Genomic DNA, 21,418 nt, shown 5'->3' with positions numbered 1-21,418 from the left:
TCCTTTCTATTAGTTTTTCTTCTAACAGTCAGGCCCCTCAGCTGCAGGTCTGTTGGAGTTTGTTTGAGGTCCACTCCAGACCCTGTCTGCCTGGGTATCAGCAGCGGAGGCTGCAGAAAACAGAATATTGCTGAACAGCAAGTGTTACTGTCTGATTCTTGCTCTGGAAACTTTGCCTCAGAGGAATACCCAGCCGTACGAGGTGTGAGGTATCAGTCTGCACCTAGTGGGGGATGTCTCCCAGTCAGGCTACTCAGGGGTCAGGGACCCACTTGAGCAGGCAGTCTGTCCATTCTCAGATCTCAAACTCCGTGCTGGGACAACCACTGCTCTCTTCGAAGCTGTCAGAAAGGGACATTTACATCTGCAGAGGTTTCTGCTGCTTTTTGTTTAGTTATGCCCTGTCCCCAGAGGTGGAGTCTACAGAGGTAGGTAGGCCTCCTTGTGCTGTGGTGGGCTCCACCCAGTTCGAGCTTCCCCACAGCTTTGTTTACCTACTTAAGCCTCAGCAATGGCAGGCGCCACTCCCCCAGCCTCGCTGCCTTGCAGTTAGGTCTCAGACTGCTGCACTAGCAATGAGGGAGGCTCTGTGGGCATGGGACCCTCCCGGCCAAGCGTGGGATATAATCTCCTGGTGTGCCATTTGCTAAGACCCTTGGTAAAGCGCAATATTAGGGTGGGAGTTACCCGATTTTCCAGGTGTTGTGTCTCGGTTTCCCTTGGCTAGGAAAAGGAATTCCCTTCCCCCTTTTGTTTCCCAGGTGAGGCGATGCCTCGCCCTGCTTCAGCTCTTGCTGGTTGGGCTGCATCCACTGACCACACTGTCCGACACGCCCCAGTGAGATGAACCCAGTACCTCACTTGAAAAAGCAGAAATCACCGTCTTCTGTGTTGCTCACGCTGGGAGCTGGAGGCTGGAGCTGTTCCTTTTCGGCCATTTTGGGCACCCCCCACCAGATTATACATTTCTTGGATAAACAGTCAAAATTCTGGAGGCTAAAATCTAATCTGATAGAAGGCCAATCAGTGGCGGTCTGGGACCAATTCTGCAGATGGTAGTGGTAACTGTAACAGGACCCAAGGGAACTTTTAGGGGTGATGAAAACATTCTGTGTTTTGGTTAGTGGTGACAAGTGTATATCCATTTGTCAGTGTTCACTATATTTAAGATACACTTAAGATAAGTACACATTACTGAATGTAAGTTATACCTCAAAAACAATTTTCAAAAGACAGCATGGAAGCTTACTTACTGAAATCTTTCGGCTGTATTCTCCTCCCCTATTTCTAACTGGACCCCTTTTTCCTTTGTCTCTATTCTCTCATCCTACTTGGTGTGGATCCTATTCCCACCCATTGCTTCTCAATATGGAGCTTTAGTCCTGGAATGGAGTTTTAGCCGACCAATTGAAAGAGTTTAAAGAGTACTCTAGTCCCTTCAGATCTTACTGCAAACTGCTTGTACTTAATCATACTGGGGTGAGTCAGGAATCAGGGAGTAGCTTAGCTGGATAGTTCTGGGTTAAGATCTTTCATGAGATTGCAGTTAAGCCATTGGCCAGGGGTACAGTCTCATGTAAAGGCTCTACTCAGCGAAAATAAAAAACCTGCCTGAATAGCCTCATCACATGCAGCTGGCTTCCCTCAGAGGAAGTGATCCAAGAGGGTGCACCCAAAATGGAAGCTGGTATCTTTTTAAAACCTCATCTTGAAGTGGCATAGCATCACTTACACCATATTCTGCTGGTCACAAAGAGTCACCCTAGTAAAATATGGCTGAAAACCACATGAGGGTGAGTATTAGTAAGTAGGAATCATTGGGGGTTACCTTAAAAGATGGCTACCATAGCTGCTATTTTCAAATTAGTTTGCTGAACTAATTCATTATTTGGAATTCTTGGGCGCAACAAACATTTCTCTTGCATAGCCACTGATACTACACAGGTCTTGAAACTTTCCACTGTTTATCCCACCAGCTATTTTGGGGCTTATGATACCATACTATCCCGTTTCATTGTAGATGTTGTCCATGAGTTTGTTAATTAGATAATTTACTAATATTTTGCTCTATATTACCAGCACATTTAAGGAGATCTGAAAAGTCTTTGCTATTGACATCTTCTTATAATCCCAACTATCCATCTCTTTTCAACTTCTGTGACTTTATATTTAAGGAGTCTTTCTTAAGAGTAGATGTGGATTTTTTATTTTAACCTACTTTGTTGATCGTTGTCTTGAAATGCTTTACTCACACACAGTTAATATAATGGCTGATACAGCTGTGTTTGTTTCTGCCATTTTACTGTATGTTTTCTACTTATCTGCTTCTTTTAGTCACAATTGCCTTCTTTTGGATTAGACTAATATTTATTTTTTTCATTTTCAGTGTGTTAATTTGTTAAAAATCTTTTATTTTTAGTAGCTGCACTAGAGATTGGGCTATGCAAACCTGATATAATCTACTTTAAATTTTACTTTCACTACTTCCCCAATGATGCCAGAATCTCAGAACTTCATTTACCAACCCCATCTTCTGCATTATTGTTGTCATGCATTTTTTCTATGTATTTTTTAAAGTTCACTATTTTAAAAAAAAATTACTTATACTTACTCATACATTTACCCTTTCCCTGCTCTTAATTCTGTCCTATATTTCCATGTTTCTATCTGGAATCTCCTTCCTCTCACTTAAATTACTCCCTTTATTATTTCTCCTGGTGCCTGTCCGTTCGTTGGTGGTGAATTCTTTCAGGTTTTGTTTGATAACATTTTTATTTTGGCTTTATTTTTGACAGGTATTTTCATTAAAAATGTATTTTAAGTTGGGAATTTTTTTATTTTATTTTTTGAGATGGAGTCTTGCTCTGTCACCCAGGCTGGAGTGCAGTGGCACGATCTCAGCTCACTGCAACCTCCACCTCCCAGGATCAAACGATTCTCCTGCTTTAGCCTCACAAACAGCTGGGGTTATAGGTGCATGCTACCACACACAGCTAATGTTTAAATTTTTAGTAGACACAGGGTTTTGCCATGTTGGCCAGGCTGGTCTTGAATTCCTGACCTCAAGTGATCCGCCCACCTCGGCCTTCCAAAGTGCACGGATTATATAAGTGTGAGCCACCGCGCCCGGCTGGGAACGTTCTTAAATTAGTATTTTCACATGCCATTCCACTGTCTCCTAGCTTAAATTGCTTCTAATGAAAACTTGGTCATATTCCCTGTGTTTTTATCTTTAGTTTTTAGCATTCTTATTTGTGATATACCACTGTGCATTTTCTTTATATTTATCCTGCTTAGAGTTTAGAGAACTTTGACCTGGACTGATATCTTTAATCAGTTATATTTTCAAATACTGTTTTCACTCTACTCTCTTCTTTAGGAACTCCATATATATATATATATATTTAATTTTTTTTGGAGACAGAGTCTCGCTCTAGTGGCGCAATCTCGGCTCACTGCAACCTCCACCTCCCGGGTTCAAGTGATTCTCTTGCCTCAGCCTCCCGAGTAGCTGGGACTACAGGTGCCTGCCACTATGCCCGGTTAATTTTTATATTTTTAGTAGAGACGGGGTTTCACTGTGTTGGCCAGGATAGTCTCAATCTCTTGATCTCGTGATCCACCCACCTCGGCCTCCCAAAATGCTGGGATTACAGGCGTGAGCCGCTGCGCCCCGCCCTTACTTGTTATTAAATCAATTTAACAAGGTCTTACTTTCTTACTATAATTTTCAGTTCTAAAATCTCCATATAATTATTTTGTGAATTCCAATTCTCAGTGGAAATTCACCATGTTTTCAGCATATTAATCACAGTTACTTTAAAGTCTCTCTGATAACTGGAATTATCAAGATCACCTATGGGTCTATTCCTATAACTGGCATTCCTTCTGTTTTCTGATTATGTGGTACCGTCTTTTGGTGGAATGGCATTTTTGGCTCATGGAGCCAAAAGCTTCAGATATTATCTTATATAAAGGAAAGTTCAAACCTTCCTTCTGCTGGTGAGATACTGTGGTGGTTTAACATTTAATCAGCATCTAAGCTGAGTCAAGGCTGGTTTACAGTCTTGAAATAAGATTTAGTCTAACTGCATGCCTTAGCTATACAATTTTCTTTTTTGTTTTTTTGAGATGCTGTCTCAACTCTGTCACCCAGGATGGAGTGTAGTGGCACAATCTCGGGCTCAACCTCTGCCTCCCAGGTCTAAGCGATTCTCCTGCCTCAGTCTCCCGAGTAGCTGGGGTTACAGATGCATGCCATGACGCCCGGCTAATTTTTTGTATTTTTAGTAGAGACGGGGTTTCACCGTGTTAACCAGGATGGTCTCCATCTCCTGACCTTGCGATCCACCCGCCTCGGCCTCCCGAAGTGCTAGAATTACAGGCATGAACCACGGCACCCAGCCAGCCATCCAGTTTTCAAACTAAAAGACCCACATATTCTGTGGAGCCATTACACCAGTTACCCTAAAATCTAGTGTATGCCTTCTAAGACTGCTGAAAATGCCACTTCTTACTTACGTTTCCAACCTCTTGCCCAGCAGAAGTCCAGTATTCAACCAAAGCTGAAAGCAGGCCATATGCTTGAGGCATCCCAAATATCTGCCAAAAGCTCTACTGATTTCTCTTTCCATCCGACTCCTAGCTGCTCTGAACTAGATTTTACACTGCATCCAGAATTAGCATATTCCCCAGGGACAAAACACAACTACAAAGCTACCTGCCTTCTGAGATTCTTACCTCTCCAGAGACATACCCACAGTGGTTCTCTTTGATTCTCTCATGCATTCAAAGAATGACTATTTCATCAGGCTATTCTAGTTGTTTTAGCTAAAAGCACTAATCTACTGCCAGCTGTCCCACCCTATCTGGAAAACAGGTACTTTCCATGTACTACTTTAAATGATTCAATAAATGTCACAAATTCAAGGCCAAAGCCACTTTTTCACTTATTTACCATTTTTGTTAAAGGCTATCAAGACATTATTTATGCACAAAACTAAACACCATTGATCATAATAAAAACATGCATATAATCAATTCATTCCTCAAGAAATATCCTATTTCACTGAATCTAATGGGCTGATAATTGTAAAACAATTTATGAGCTATGAAAAAAAACTAGACTGAAATCAGGCAGTCTAAGAACTCCCAAATAAAGCTGGAACACCAAATGATAAATGGCAACTATAAGACACGTTATGTAATTTCAACTAAGAAAAAAAGACTGATTAGGTGTCTAAGGAAGACTTTCAAATAAAGCTTAGACACCAACCCGTTCTCACAGTTAAAGTGAGAAATAAGTCACCTTGCAGATAAAGAAACATTCTTGTTTCAATACTGCCACTGAGTATAAGGGGAAAAAAGCATCCTCCAAGAATTAAATGATAAGCTAGGATTCAGTCCGGTTCAGAGACCTGAATTCATGCTACCCATGTGGTGTAAAAAGGCTCAAGCAGAGAATTTAAGTTAAAGTTAAATGGCACTCCCAAGTGACTGGTAGACAAGCAAATTCAAATCTTCGAAAGAATTCAACTTCAGTCAGCTCAACAGCAATTTTAAGACACATTTTCATTTCAGAGATGTTAAAATACAAAAAAAAAAAAAAAAAAAACTATTCTCTCGGAATCTATGAAATACCGTACTGAAAATCTACTATAACTAGTGCCTAGAACAGGGCCTGGCACACAACAGCAAACAAAAACAAAGCATTAACATTCCAGTGGTGTGACAGGCAGAACAATGGGCCCCAAAGAGGTTCATGTCCTAATTCCAGGAACCTATAAATATGTTACCTCATATGGCAAAAAGGACTTTGCACATTAAAAACCTTGAAATGGGAAGATTATCCATGCAGACCCAATATAATCACAGGGGAAGGGGAGGCAGAGGAGAGAATATGAAGGGGATGCATCCACAAAAAGAATTGTAAAAGAGATGCAACACTGTTGGCTTTGAAGGTGGAGAACAGGTAATAAGCAAAGGCATGTGGGAGGCCTCTGAAATATGGAAAAGGCAAGAAAATGGGTTCTCAGAGTCCACAAAAATGAATATATCCCTACTGACAATGATTTTTGCCTACTGAAATCCAAATCCATTTAAGATTTCTAACCTCCAAACTGTACTATGATTTATTGTTTAAGATACCATGTTTGTGGTAATTTGTTGTAGCAGCAATAGGAAACTATACATGTGGGGTCATAAATAAAGAATTCAGAAAAACTCAGAGTAAGGGAGAATTTAAATAGCTTATGTCTGGTATGTATGTGATTTTAAAAAGGGTGAGCAAGAAAGGTCACTCTGAAGATACTTTTGAGCAGAGAACTGAAATAAGAGACAGAGTAAGCCAAATCAGTATCTGCATAGGGGAGAACCTCAAGTACAAAGGCCCCAAGGCAGGAGCATATTTGCGTGACCGAGCAACACACCGAGGCCAGCATGGCCGAAGCACAGTGACCTGTGACTTATAACTTGATATGCATATTAAGTATGTATCCTGTAAGAAAGGCTTATTAAGTATATCACTATAGAAATTTCTTAAGTATGAAAAAAATTTAGTAAATAAACTCCATAAAAATGACACCAAACCTAAAATGTATCTGTAGGTTTTTCTTTTTTTTTTTCCGAGACGGAGTCTCGCTCAGTCGCCCAGGCTGGAGTGCCGTGGCGTTATCTCCCCTCACTGCAAGCTCCAGCTCCTGGGTTCACGCCATTCTCTTGCCTCAGCCTCCCGAGTAGCTGGGACTACAGGTGCCTGCCACCACGCCTGGCTAATTTTTTTTTTGTATTTTTAGTAGAGACGGGGTTTCACCTGTTAGCCAGGATGATTTTGATCTCCTGACCTCGTGATCCTCCCGCCTCGGCCTCCCAAAGTGCTGGGATTATAGGAGTTAGCCAACACACCCAGCCCTTTTCTCTTTTTTTTTTGAGACAGAGTCTCACTCTGTTGTCCAGGCTGGAGTACAGTGGTGTGATCTCTGCTCACTACAACCTTTTCCTGGGTTAAAGCGATTATCCTGCCTCAGCCTCCCAAGGACTTGGAATTACAGGGGTGTACCAGCATTCCCAGCTAACTTTTTTGTATTTTTAGTAGAGATGGCCTTTTATCAAGTTTTCCTAGACTGGTCTAGAACTCCTGACCTCAGGTGATCTGGCCGCCTCGGCCTCCCAAAGCGCTGGGATTACAGGCGTGAGCCACAGCACCTGGCCCTAATTTTTATATTTTTAGTAGAGATGGGGTTTCACCCTGTTGGCCAGGCTGGTCTTGAACTCCTGACCTCAACTGATCCACCCGCCTCGGCCTCCCAAAGTGCTAGGATTATAGGCGCAAGCCACCATGCTTGGCCTTTATCTGTAGTTTCAGTAAGGTGAATTAATTTTCTTGCTATAGGATTCAAATACTACTTTACTTATGAAAATCTAAATCAGCATAAGTTCACATGGTACTAAATATTGTATTACAATAGTAAGTGAACACATTATTTTTAAAAATGTTTTTGAATTCCAAACTTTTCAATTTTTTTCAAAGCTAAAATAAACAGAAAATGACAACATGAAAATAGAATTTGATGACTAGAATTAGTTCAAGCATATGCACTTTTTGGCACTCACAAATTAAAAACAGAAACAAGCATGAACTTTAACTCCAAGTTCCCTTATCAAATATCCAAGGCAGATTAAAAATCACATCCTCTATTTGCTTCTTCCTTTGCACCTTCAACACAATAGAGAGGATCAAAGCTGAAGATTAGTTCTTTGTAAGTCTAACAAAACTGATAGACCTCTGGTGAGAATGGTCAAGAAGTCACAAACTAAATTCGGAAATAAAAAACATCATAACAGATTAACACATTAAAAAGATGTAGTTACTCAACAAATTTATGATAATAGATTTTAAAATTTAGATGCAATGGATAAATTCCTAGAAAATTAAATTCTAGTTCCAGAAATAGAAAACATGAATAGTCCTCTGATCATTACAGAAACCGAATCAACCATAAAAGAACCATCCCACAAAGAAAAGTCAACCCCAGATGACTTTATTGAGAAGTTCTACCAAACATTCAAGACAAGGACACAAAACTCTACCATAAGAAAAAGAAGATTCCAAATTATTTTGTGAAACTAGTATAAATCTGCGAAGGACAGTGAGATAGGAAAATAAACATGCAAATTTCACACACTAATACAATGCAAAAATCCTACACAAAACACCGTCAAACCAAATCTAGGAGAGCATATCCACAAAATACCTATATCAAACATTATAGTTATGGATGAAATTTTGTATGTTTTCTCTTGGAAAGCAGGGGAAAAAGATGCCTGTTATCACTACTTCTTCTCAACAATGTAATTCAGGCCCAAATGGTAAATAAGGACAAGAGGAAGAAATCAAAAGTAAAGAAAAAGACAAAAATCTCAGAATTCACAGATGATTATAATTGTAAACATTTTGAAACAATCTACATGTAAATTAAAATTAGTAAATCTAATAAAGCTACTGAATCCAAGATCAAAGGATACTTGTATTCCTATATACCAGAAAGAGAAAAGATGACTGGAAAATTCAAATGAAAGTACACAGAGCTAAGAACATACAAAACCTACTTGAAGAACAAGGAAGGATCATGTGCTCTGTTGTATTATGGAAGCGTAGAACTGATATAAGGATACACAAAAAACAGACCCATGGTACAGAATAGAGAAGTCAGAAGCATTCATCAAATATAAGATTCTTGATATGACAGAGGTGATACTGAAGATCAATGGGAGGGAAACTGGCTTTTCAATAAACAGTGCTAGGAAAAATGTTTACTCATATGTATTGAGTTAAATTAGACCCTTACCTCACACTGTACACAAAAATCTACTCCAAGTCAATTAAAGACCTAAAGAAAGGCAAAACCACAAATCTTTTAGAAGGTAATAAAAGAGTATCTTTAAGAAAGACACAGAAAGTACAAGCATAAAGGAAAAAAACTTTCTTGAACTCTGATAACCTCAACTGCATTAAAATTAAGAAAACTACTATTCAAACATCATAAGGAGAAAAAGACAAGCCACAGAATTAGAAAAGGTATTTCTGCCACATATAACTGAAATGGCCTAGTCTCCATAATTAGAACTCCTAAAAATGAATAACTTTATTTAATTAACAAAAAAAGTCAGCAAATTGGAACAGGTCCTCACAAAAGATATATCCAATTTGTCAATAAAAATATGAAAAGGTTCTCAACCCCATTAGGAGTTACAGAATTGCAAATCAAAGCCAAAATGAGATACTATTACATACCCACCTGATTAGTGGAAACTGAAGTCTGAAAAAACTAAGCATGGATGAGAAAACAGAACAGGAACTCTCATACTGTTGCAGAACTGTAATCTGGTACAGACACTTGGTTCTACCTACTCAAGTTGAAGATGCAGATTCTACAACCTAGTAATTTAAATCCTAGGCATGATACACTCTACAGAAACTAATGCACACAAGTGCCAGGATATAGGTATAGGTACAAGAACATCAATGATGGCAGCATTGTTTCTAACAGCCCCAAAATGCCTATCAACAGCAGAATGCATTTGTTCTTTCAACCTGTTATCCATTCTTACCAGTGAGGATAAAAGATTTCTAATCATTAAAAAAAAAAAAAAATTTCTCTGGATGCGGTGGCTCACACCTATAATCCCAGCACTTTGGGAGACCGGGGCAAGCAGATTGCCTGAGCTCAGGAGTTCAAAACCAGCCTGGTTTTGAACAAAAAATGAAATGGGCATGGTGGGGTGCACCTGTAGTCCCAGCTACTCCGGTGGCTGAGGCAGAAGAACTGCTTGAATCCAGGAGGTGGAGGTTGCAGCGAGCCAGGATCGTGCTACTGCTATCCAGCCTGGGCGACAGAGCGAGACCCCGTCTCCAAAAAAAAAAAAAAAAAAAATTTCCATCCATAAGCCACAATGGCTCCTTTTTAGCTACTGTGTTCCTAATGTTTCTAGTAAAAACTTTAATGACAAAGAATACTTTACATTGTATTGTACTGTTGGGATAGCCATCACATAACCATTCTCTTTATCTAACTGGTATTTGCCTATTAATAATTTCCACTCAAGTCTTTTTGTTTGTTTGTTTTGAGATGAAGTTTCACTCTTGTTGCCCAGGCTGGAGTGCAATGGCATGATCTCAGCTTATGGCAACCTGCGCCTCCCAGGTCAAGTGATTCTACTGCCTCAGTCTTTCGAATAGCTGGGATTACAGGCATGCACCACCACACCCAGCTAATTTTGTATTTTTTAGTAGAGACAGGGTTTCACTAGTTGGTCTCAGACTGGTCTCAATCTCCTGACCTCAGGTGATCCACCCACCTTGGCCTCCTAAAGTGCTGGGATTACAGGCATGAGCCACTGCACCTGGCCCACTCAGTCTTAGTTCCACTTCTAAAGCCAGTGTATTCCCACTCTTAACTATACCTCAGGATCACTTGGGAAAACTTTTTTTTTTTCTTTGAGACGGAGTCTCCCTCTGTAACCCAGGCTGGAGTGCAATGGCAAGATCTCAGCTTACTGCAACCTCTGCCTCCCGGGTTCAAGTAATTATTCTGCCTCAGTCTCCCATGTAGCTGGGACTACAGGCACGCACCACCACCCCTGGCTAATTTTTGTATTTTTAGTACAGATGGGGTTTTACCATATTGGCCAGGCTGGTCTTGAACTCCTGACCTCATGATCCATCCACCTTGGCCTCCCAAAGTGCTGGGATTACAGGCATGAGCCACTGCGCCCAGCCGGGAAATCTTTTTTTTAACAGCAAGCTTTTTTAGCTCAATGCTATGTGTGCCATTATTCTATTGTGTACACCTGAACACTCAAATAGGTTATAAGACTCCTAACGTAGCCAATTTATTTAGGGGCTTTCTCCTTCATGATTTGCATCCCTATTAGGGTTTCAAGTTGTTTAGAAGTCTGTGACTGAGCTATACCCTTAGTCTGGCAATAGAATCACACTTTTGTTTGTAAGAAGTTCTGAAACCTGTTTTCTAAAATGTTAAGTTTTCAACACCTCGCATTTTTAAATCTCAGAGTCAGCAAACTTTTCCCACAAACAGCCAGAAAGTAAGTAGTTTTGGCTTTGCAGAGAAGATGGTCTCAGTTGCAACTACTCAGCACAAAAATAGCTATAGATAATACATAAATCAATGGCCATTGCTGTGTTCCAATGATACTTTATTTACAAAAATAGGCAGCTAGTGGGCCATAAGCTTGCCTATCCTTGCTTTAGATTTTAATCATTGTTCCAAGATCTGTCACCTTGTATCACTAATCCAGTTAATCAGAACTTGACAAGAATATTCGTTTAGCTGCTTATTATTATTATTTTTAAAAACACAACTGTCAGGGTTATTCTAAAACCCTCAGTGCTCAACACAACAAATCTAATAATTTATTCTAAAGAAAAGAAATGCACAAAAATGCATATACGAGGATGTTTATGTAATTACTGATAATAGAGAACTGGAAACCATTAATAGAGATTTTACTTATTAAAAAGTAAATTAGTGACTAGTCAGCAAATTATTCAGAAGCAGCAGACACAGAGAGAGTGACAATGTTTTCCAAAGTGTAAAACAGTAACTCAAATAACGCCTAGTACTTTATCACTTCAGGAAACATCTGAAAAGTATTTCTTAAAAAATTAATGATAGAAAGCTGGGAGCAGTAGCTCATGCCTGTAATCCCAACACTTTGGGAAGCAGAGGCGGGTGCATCACTTGAGGACAGGAGTTGAGACCAGCCTGGCTGGCATGGTGAAACCCTATCTCTACTAAAAATATAAAAATTAGGTGGGTGTGGTGTCGTATGCCTGTAATCCCAGCTACTTCGGAGGCTGAGGCAGGAGAAGTGCATGAAACCAGGAGGCGGAGGTTGCAGTGAGCCAAGACTATGCCACTGTACTCCAGCCTGGGCTACAGAACAAGAAAGAAAGAGAAAGAGAAGGCCGGGCACAGTGGCTCACACCTGTAATCCCAGCACTTTGGGAGGCCGAGGCAGGCGGACCACGAGATCAGGAGATTGAGACCATCCTGGCTAACATGGTGAAACCCCGTCTCTACTAAAAATACAAAAAATTAGCCTGGTGTCGTGGCAGGCGCCTGTAGTCCCAGCTACTCCGGAGGCTGAGGCAGGAGAATGGCGTGAACCCGGAAGGCGGAGCTTGCAGAGAGCAGAGATCGCGCCACTGCACTCTAGCCTGGGCGACAGACCGAGCCTGCGCGACAGACCGAGCCTGCGTCTCAAGAAAAAAAAAAAAAAAAGGAAGAGGAGGGGAGGGAAGGGGAGAGGAGGAGAAGGAAAAGAAATGACTGAAATATCTGAGTGATTTGATTCAGGTGACATTTTGCATTCTGAATTCTCTTCATTAAGTTTAAATTCTGTAAGTTGAAAATTACCATGAAGGAAAATTACTGCTAGTCTGAGAAGTCCAGCAGACAGCTGGTTAAGTAGTCATCCACTGCTATTACATCAACACAGATCACAGATCCTCATAGCAATTATAGTTACTAAGTTACTAAAATGCTTTTACGTATTGCTTTGTTCGATCTATAAGAAACCCATGAGGTAAGAATTTCTGTAATAAAACACTCAGTTATTTCTAACATTCTACCAAATAGTATCTCCAACCTTAAAGTCGAAGATCTAAGCCACGCTAACTTTTAAAAATTCTTAAGAATTTATAAAAATATTTTCCTTCAGTATGGAAATTTCCATCTTTTATAGACTCCATCTTTTTTTACTAAGGTGCACGTGCTTAATACCTAAAAATACATTCCTTCATTAATTCCGTAATTAAACGGCACCAGTGAAGACAATCTTACCCCAGGAAAATTTTCACACGAAGTTCTTTTTTGGTCCTCGAGATTGTCTTCAGTGTGGTAATTTCTGCATCAAACCAGAATCCTCTTTGTCCAGGACTTTCTACATTATAATTAACCATTACCACATCACCAATATTTAGTTCATTCCATTTCAAAATGGTTCTAGCTCGTGGTCTAAGATCTTTGACATTCATTTCTAGAGTACCGCTTTCTGGGTATCTGAGGAGAGAGAAAACCATAAAACATGGCTTATGATTATCAAAGACAACTAAAGTTTTATGCAATGCACAGAAAAACCTAATTTACTGAGTTAATCATCAAAAAGAAAGAGTAAAACAGGTTGCAGTGTCCTTAAATAGCAGGGGTTACTTCATGTTGGGTTCTCACCTGTACTGTGATACCTACAGGGTAGTTACTGTAAGTATGAGCATGAACCCTCTCCCCATTCCCACTAGGCCTTGGAGATGTGGATCTCTTCATGGCTTGCAGGTTGTCAGGCAAATAAATGTTCAGCCCACATTCAAGAACCACAATCATCTACTTTGAGGGAGCTATATGCTATTTTTTCTAGAATAAACTATAAGTAACATATCTATTCAGTCACATATTACTGTTGTAATCTAGATATTCTCAATGAGAGACTGAATATTCGTAATGGCACTTAAATGATATACACTCATGATTTGACTTCCCAGAGCGAAACAATTCTTGCTAAAGTCTTATTAAGACATTTACTGCTAGCTGGGAAAAGTAGGGGACTGGGAAGGGTGATAAAAACACAAGCTCTTGCTCTACATGCTCTACATTCTTTTAACCCAAGTTTTGTTTTGGTTTCTGAGACAACGTCTCACTCCGTCACCCAGGCTGGAGTATAGTGATGTAATAATAGCTCACTGTAGCCGCAAACTCCTGAGCTCAAGAAATCCCCGATCCTGAGGTGCCTGAGTAGCTTGTACTACAGGCACGCGCCACCATACCCAGCTAACATGTTTTTCTTTGGTAGAAGCAGGGTCTTACTATGTTGATGAGGCTGGTTTTGAACTCCTGCCCTCAAGCAATCCTCCTGCCTCAGCCTCCCAAAGTACTGGGACTACAGACATGAGCCACCATGTCAGGCCCCAAGTTTTTTTGTTGTTTGTTTTTGTTTTTGTTTTGAGATGGAGTCTTACTCTGTCGGCCAGGCTGGATGGAGTGCAGTGGTGAGATCTCGGCTCACCGCCACCTCCTGGGTTCAAATGATTCTCCTGCCTCAGCCTCCTAAGTAGCTGGGATTACAGGCATGTGCCACCACGCCTGGTTAATTTTTGTATTTTTAGCAGAGATGGGGTTTTGCCACATTGGCCAGGCTGGTCTCGAACTCCTGACCTCAGGTGATCCACCCACCTCAGCCTCACAAAGTGCTAGGATTACAGGCATGAGCCACCATGCCCAGCCCCAAGTTTAAGTTTTAACAGGACTAGATGATGGCCCTTCTGATCTTTGTACAAGTTCATCAACTTGTGCCATTTGCAATACTTATAAGAACATGAACCTAGCATGTTCCAATAGCCTCCATTTTCCCTGAAAGAGAAAGGAAAGATTCCAGTTTCTTTATCTTTTTCTTTCTTTAATGTATACTTTAAGTTCTTGGATACCTGTGCAGAACATGCAGGTTTGTTACATAGGTATACACGTGCCACGGTGGTTTGCTGCACCCATCAAACCGTCATCTACATTAGGTATTTCTCCCAATGTTATCCTTCCCCTAGCCCTGCACCCTCCGACAGGCCTCAATGTGTGATGTTCCCCTCCCTGTGTCCATGTGTTTTCATTGTTCAACTCCCACTTACGAGTGAGAACATGCGGTGTTTGGTTTTCTGTTCCTGTGTTAGTTTGTTGAGGATGATGGTTTCCAGTTTCATCCATGTCCCTGCAAAGGACATACATTCATCCTTTTTTATGGCTGCATAGTATTCCATGGTGTATATGTGCCACATTTTCTTTATCTAATCTATCACTGACAGTCTTTGGGTTGGTTCCAAGTCTTTGCTATTGTGAACAGTGCTGCAATAAACATACATGTGCATGTGTCTTTATAGTAGAATCATTTACAATTCTTTGGGTATATACCACCCAGTAACAGGACTGCTGGGTCAAATGGTATTTCTGGTTCTAGATCCTTGAGGAATTGTCTTCCACAATGGCTGAACTAATTTACACTCCCACCAACAGTATAAAAGCATTCCTATTTCTCCACATCCTCTCCAGCATCTAACATCACAATTAAAAGAACTAGAGAAGCAAGAGCAAATTCAAAAGTTAGCAGAAGACAAGAAATAACTAAGATCAGAGTAGAACTGAAGGAGATAGAGACACGAAAAATCCTTCAAAAAAAAAAAAAAAAAAAATCAATGAATCCAGGAGCTGTTTTTTGAAAAGATCAATAAAATAGACCACTAGCCAGACTAATAAAGGAGAGAAGAATCAAAGACTCAAAAAAAAAAAAAAAAAAAATGAAGAGTATCACCACCGAACCCACAGAAATAAAAACTACCATCAGAAAATACTATAAACACCTCTACACAAATAAACTAGAAAATCTAGAAGAAATGAATAAATCCCTGGACACATACACCCTCCCAAGACTAAATCAGTAAGAAGTCGAATCCCTGCATAGAACAAATAACAAGTTCTGAAACTGAGGTAGTAATTTATAGCCTACCAACCAAAAAAAGCCTAGGACCAGACGGATTCACAGCCAAGTTCTACCAGAGGTACAAAGAGGAGCTGGGTACCATTTCTTCTGAAACTATTCCAAACAACAGAAAAAGAACTCCTTCCTAAATCATTTTATGAGGCCAGCATCATCCTGATACAAAAATCTGGCAGAGACACAACAAAAAAAGAAAATCTCAGGCCAATATCCCTATGAACATCGATGTGAAAATCCTCGATAAAATACTGGCAAACTGAATCCAGCAGCACATCAAAAAGCTCATCTACCATGATCAAAGTTGGCTTCATCCCTGGGATGCAAGGCTGGTTCAACATATGCAAATCAATAAACGTAATCCATCACATAAACAGAACCAATGACAAAAACCACACGATTATCTTAACAGACGAGGAAAAGGCCTTCTATAAAGTTCAACCCCTTCATGCTAAAAACTCTCAATAAACTAGTTTTGATGGAACGTATCCCAAAGTAAGAGCTATTTATGACAAACCCATAGCCAACATTATACTGAATGGGCAAAAAAACTGGAAGCATTCCCTTTGAAAACCAGCATAAGACAAGGATGCCCTCTCTCACCACTCCTATTCGACATAGTATTGGAAGTTCTGGCCAGGGCAATCGGGCAAGAGAAAGAAAGTATTCAAATAGGAACAGAGGAAGTCAAATTGTTTCTGTTTGCAGATGACATGATTGTACATTTAGAAAACTCCATCGTCTCAGCCCAAAATCTCCTTAAGATGATCAGCAATGTCAGCAAAATCTCAGGATACAAAATCAATGTGCAAAAATCACAAGCATTCCTATACACCACCAACAGACAAAGAGAGAGCCAAATGATGAGTCAACTCCCATTCACAATTGCTACAAAGAGAGTAAAACACCTAGGAATACAACTTACAAGGGATGTGAAGGACCTCACCAAGGAGGACTACAAACCAGTGCTCAAGGAAATAAGAGGACACAAACAAATGCAACAACATTCCATGCTCATGGATAGAAAGAATCAGTATTGTGAAAATGCCCATACTACCCAAAGTAATTTACAGATTGAATGCTGTCCCCATCAAGCTACCATTGATTTTCTTCACAGAAGTAGAAAACACTACTTTAAATTTCATATGGAACTAAAAAGGAGCCCGTATAGCCAAAATTATCCTAAGCAAAAAGAACAAAGCTGGCAGCATCACACTACCTGAATTCAAACTATACTACAAGGCTACAGTAACTAAAACAGCATGGTACTGGTACCAAAACAGAGATATAGACCAATGGAACTGAACAGAGGCCTCAGAAATAACGCCACACATCTACAACCGTCTGATCTTTGACAAACTTGACAAAAACAAGAAATGGGGAAAAGATTCCCTATTTAACAAATGGTGTTGGGAAAACTGGCTAGCCATATGCAGAAAACTGAAACTGGACCTTTCCTTACACCTTATATAAAAATTAACTCAAGATGGATTAAAGACTTAAACCTAAGACCTAAAACCATAAAAACCCTAGAAGAAAACCTAGGCAATACCATGCCGGACAAAGGCATAGGCAAAGACTCCATGTCCAAAACACCAAAAGCAATGGCAACAAAAGCCAAAATTGACAAATGGGATCTAATTAAACTGAAGACCTTCTGCAGAGCAAAAGAAACTATCATCAGAGTGAACAGGCAACCTACAGAACAGGAGAACATTTTTACAATCTATCCATCTGACAGAGGGCTAATATCCAGACTACAAAGAGCTTAAACAAATTTACAAGAAAAAAACAAACAACCCCATCAAGAAGTGGGCAAAGGATATGAAGAGACACTTCTCAAAAGAAGACATTTATGCAGCCAACAAACATATGAAAAAAAAGCTCATCATCACCGGTCATTAGAGAAATGCAAATCAAAACCACACTGAGATACCATCTCACACCAGTTAGAATGGCAATTATTAAAAAGTCAGGAAAAAACAGATTCTAGTTTTCATATGTAGCCAGCTCTCTAAAGTAACATTTAAAAAAGAAAAAGCCAAGAAATTTCATCAGAAAGCAAAACCATGTAAAAATTCTAGCAGTATCTTGGCTTTATGTGTATTTCCTAATAGTAAGCATCACTAACCTAACCTGACCCGAACCTAAAGCTTTATAAGGTTCTTCAATATTATGTATTTTTATTTATTGTTTTTAGAGACAAGGTCTCACTCTATCACCCAGTCTGGAGTGCAGTGGCATGATCATGCTCGCTGCAGCCTCGGCCACTCAGGCTCAAGCAATCCTCTTACCTCAGCCTCCCAAGAAGTGGGGGCTACAGGCGCATGTCACTACGCCCAGCTAGTTTTAAACCTTTTTGTGGAGACAGGGTCTCACCATGTTGCCCAGGCTGGTCTCAGACTCCTGGGCTCAAGTGATTCTCCCATCTTGGCCTCCCAAAGTGCTCAGATTATAGGCATAAGCAATCATGTTGAGCGGGGTTCTTCAATTTTAGGCCTAACTTCCTAATATCATTAGACCAAAGAAATCAGTTACAGTCCACACTGGCTTCTATAAAATTAAGACCAGCTGCTCCTATGTATTACTAGGTAGCAGGGGGACAAAGAAATGAGTAACATCTGGTTCGTGCTCTTAAAAAGCTTAATCTATCGAAGGTAGGCCAGACTACTACAGCAGTGGTTCTCAAGTATGGTCCCAGATCAGCAGCATCAACATCATCTGTGGATGTGCTAGAAATCCAAATTCTTGGGCTCCATCTCAGACCCTGAGTCAGAAACTCTAGAAATGAAGTCCAGCAATCTACGTTTACAAATCCCCTCAGTGATTCCGATGCATGCTCAAGTTTAAAACCTCATTTTAAAGAGTCACAGAAATATAAGAATATTTGTGATATTAAATATCATATCATAGTGAGGCAGCATTAAAAAGGTAGGAACTAAGGGAAGAAATCTTGAACCATTACCCAAATAAGAGTGGCCTGCTCAAAATGAAAGTGGGCCTGAAGTTAGAAACAGCTAGTCCTGGCTCTTCCAAATCAAACAAGGACTACGAAAGCTCAGGAATCTAATAGTATACCTAACTCATTTAGATTAAATATATATTAATCCTGTGTGGGATCTTACAGCAGGTGATGGGGGTTGGGGGGCAGAACTCTAAGAAAAGCCACTCTGTGATCACATAGTTCTGACACAGGAAGGAGAAGGTACTTGATACTGAATCAAAGATAAGCTTTTGGAACTCATTCTATGCCTTAAGTCCATGAAGAAATCGACACACTCTTGCCACAACAGATATAACACTTAGCCTAAATGTCCCTGCCAGCCTCAATCATCATCTTTCCCAATTCAAACCATTTTTAATGAATTTCCTTCCACTCATGTGACAAGGTTTTGGATCATTGTATCACCCTGGTGTCTTCACTCAAAAGATGTTCTATTTTCAGCCAGCCTAGGTTTAGATTCCCAACTGAGATTCTCCCTCAACTTTCCATCAACTCAACTTAGCTTCTGGTCACTGTGTATACTTGGGAAAGTTACCAAACCTTTTGGACTATATTCCTAATCTGTAAAATGTACCTAATGGTAACTGTATCTCATATGGTGGTTTTGAGAACTAAAATGAGAAGTCTTTTAAAGCACTTAGAACAGTACGTAATGGGGTAAGTAAATGTATTCTTTTTATTATGCAGAAATAATGTTAAAGAAGGAACCTGACAAGTACAAAATTATGTCTATAGTTCTCTTCTCCATTTCAATCCCCACTTTTTTTTTTTTGAGACGGAGTCTTACTCTGTCACCCAGGTTGGAGTGCAATGGCATGATCTCGGCTCAGTGAAACCTCTGCCACCCAGGTTCAAGTGATTCTCCTGCCTCAGCCTCCCGAATAGCTGGGACTACAGGCGCCTGCCACCATGCCTGGTTGGTTTTTTGTATTTTTAGTAGAGACGGGGTTTTACCATGTTAGCTAGGATGGTCTCTCCTGACCTCATGGTCTGCCTGCCTTGGCCAATCCCATTTTTTAATGGTCAAACCTAAATTTAAAGTCTGTAGCCCAACATCTGGTGTTTATACACTCATGTTATTTCACAATGGTTTGGTGAGAAAAATAAGGAACAATTTTTCTCAATCTATAAAATGAGGTTAAACTAGATCTTTTAGTGCTTTTCTAATTCCACAGATGTAAATTCATTTCCTGCCTCAATATTCTTAAGGCCATGTAAGACAGAAGCCTGTTCTATTTCAGATGAGATTCCTTTCTCAGCTGTAATGTGAAAATTATTTGAACAACACATTATCATCATTCTGCATGTAAAAGGCATGTATCAGTGGCAAAAAAACCCACCTCCATTAACCTAACTTTGTCAAAATTAAATACCCAGAATGGAAAGATTTTGAACCAAGTAGAGAACCTCAACAAAGTTTTAAAATTGTATATAAAGTTATGTTTATATGGAGACAGGGCAAAATAAATCATTCCATACACCACAGCAAGAGAATTTAAGCTATACCTGCACCTAAACTAAATTTGTACAAATCCAGGAGAGAATTACGCAGTGGATTATACATACATTCTGTATGTACTCATACATATACATAGTTAAGTCTGTAGAGGGTAAGTCATGAAAACGAAGCGTACATTTTTGAATTCTAGCCAAGGAGACAGTAGGTCAACTGCTAGGAGAAAACAACAACAACAAAAACAGAAAAGGAACATAAAACTACTCTTAAACTTGGGAACCTATTATATGCTCAAATGTTACCTAATATTTTCCTAGGCATCTTCAGTTACACATATTTTAACATATACAGTGATAACTCCAAAGCTCCACTCTAGCCCTAACTTTTCAGATTCATATAACCAACTACACCTCCAAATGAAATGTCCCTGAAGCACCTCAAATGCAAAGCATCCAAAATGGAATCTCCCTACCCCATAATCTGCTGGTGCTCAATATTCTCTGAGAAAAACCCTTCATGCTCTTAGAAGTGTAAGAGTTATCTCCAATTCCTCTTATATTGCCTTTATCCAGTTACTTAGTCCCACTTATGATAATCTGTTAATGATTGTTTAATGTAACTCTATCTCCTTAGTTAAGATATACATTTCTCAGACTAGGCCCAACACATCTCCCCATCTTTAGGATCACACCTTTCAATCCATATCATATTTCTGCCAAAAAGAAGATTCTAAGACATAGATCTACTTAAAATATTTTATGAAGTTTGATTACAGTTTGTTGACAGGCTATGGGAAAACAGGTACTCTCATATACTACTGACAAATACAAAGTGTTATTTTCCCCTCTTAGAGGAGAATCTGTTAATTACTAGAAACACTGTCTATACATTTACTTTTTGACCCAGGAATTCCTGATGAAAAGATACAAAGGCTATTTACAGCTGCACTATTTTTAACAGTTCTAAAAACAATCAAACGTCCATAACGGAAACCCTCAAGATAACATGATACAGTTACATAACAGAATATTGTGCTCCTATAAAAAAGAAATGAGAAACATATACTATGAAGTGGTCTTCAAGATACATGAACTTACAAAATCATAAGGAGTAAAACGGTATGTGTAGTGTTCTATTTTCTATCTAGTGTATATATGTATAAATACACATATATACACTAGATATGGGTATATGGCATATATACAAATGCGTATATACACAATACACTTTTATTAAAACAGAAGCATAAACTAAACTAACAAATATTGTTACTTAAAAAACTAGGTGGGAGGCTGAGGCAGGAGAATCGCTTGAACCCAGGGAGGCAGAGACTGCAGTGAGCCGAGATCATGCCACTGCACTCCAGCCTGGCGAAAGACCGAGACTCTGTCTCAAAAAACAAAACT

At 39.6% G+C, this 21,418-nt stretch overlaps 1 protein-coding gene across 4 annotated transcripts in view; it reads right to left on the bottom strand.

Moving 5' to 3' along the window:
* The window catches only part of UHRF2 (ubiquitin like with PHD and ring finger domains 2), a 98,891-nt gene that overhangs the window by 39,547 nt on the left and 37,926 nt on the right, over positions 1–21,418 (bottom strand). For 3 of the 4 annotated variants that reach the window (XM_010357537.2, XM_030919796.1, XM_030919795.1), the window contains one exon: positions 12,864–13,082. The exons of the other annotated variant lie outside the window; for it this stretch is intronic. In XM_010357537.2, coding sequence (XP_010355839.1) covers positions 12,864–13,082 — 219 coding nt within the window. The remainder of the gene's footprint in view (positions 1–12,863; positions 13,083–21,418) is intronic. 4 annotated transcript variants of the gene reach the window in all.

Source organism: Rhinopithecus roxellana, chromosome 16, assembly GCF_007565055.1.
Source record: "Rhinopithecus roxellana isolate Shanxi Qingling chromosome 16, ASM756505v1, whole genome shotgun sequence".
Taxonomy (NCBI): domain Eukaryota; kingdom Metazoa; phylum Chordata; class Mammalia; order Primates; family Cercopithecidae; genus Rhinopithecus; species Rhinopithecus roxellana.
Note: the sequence above shows the minus strand (reverse complement) of the source record. Positions and strands in the feature narration are given on the sequence as shown.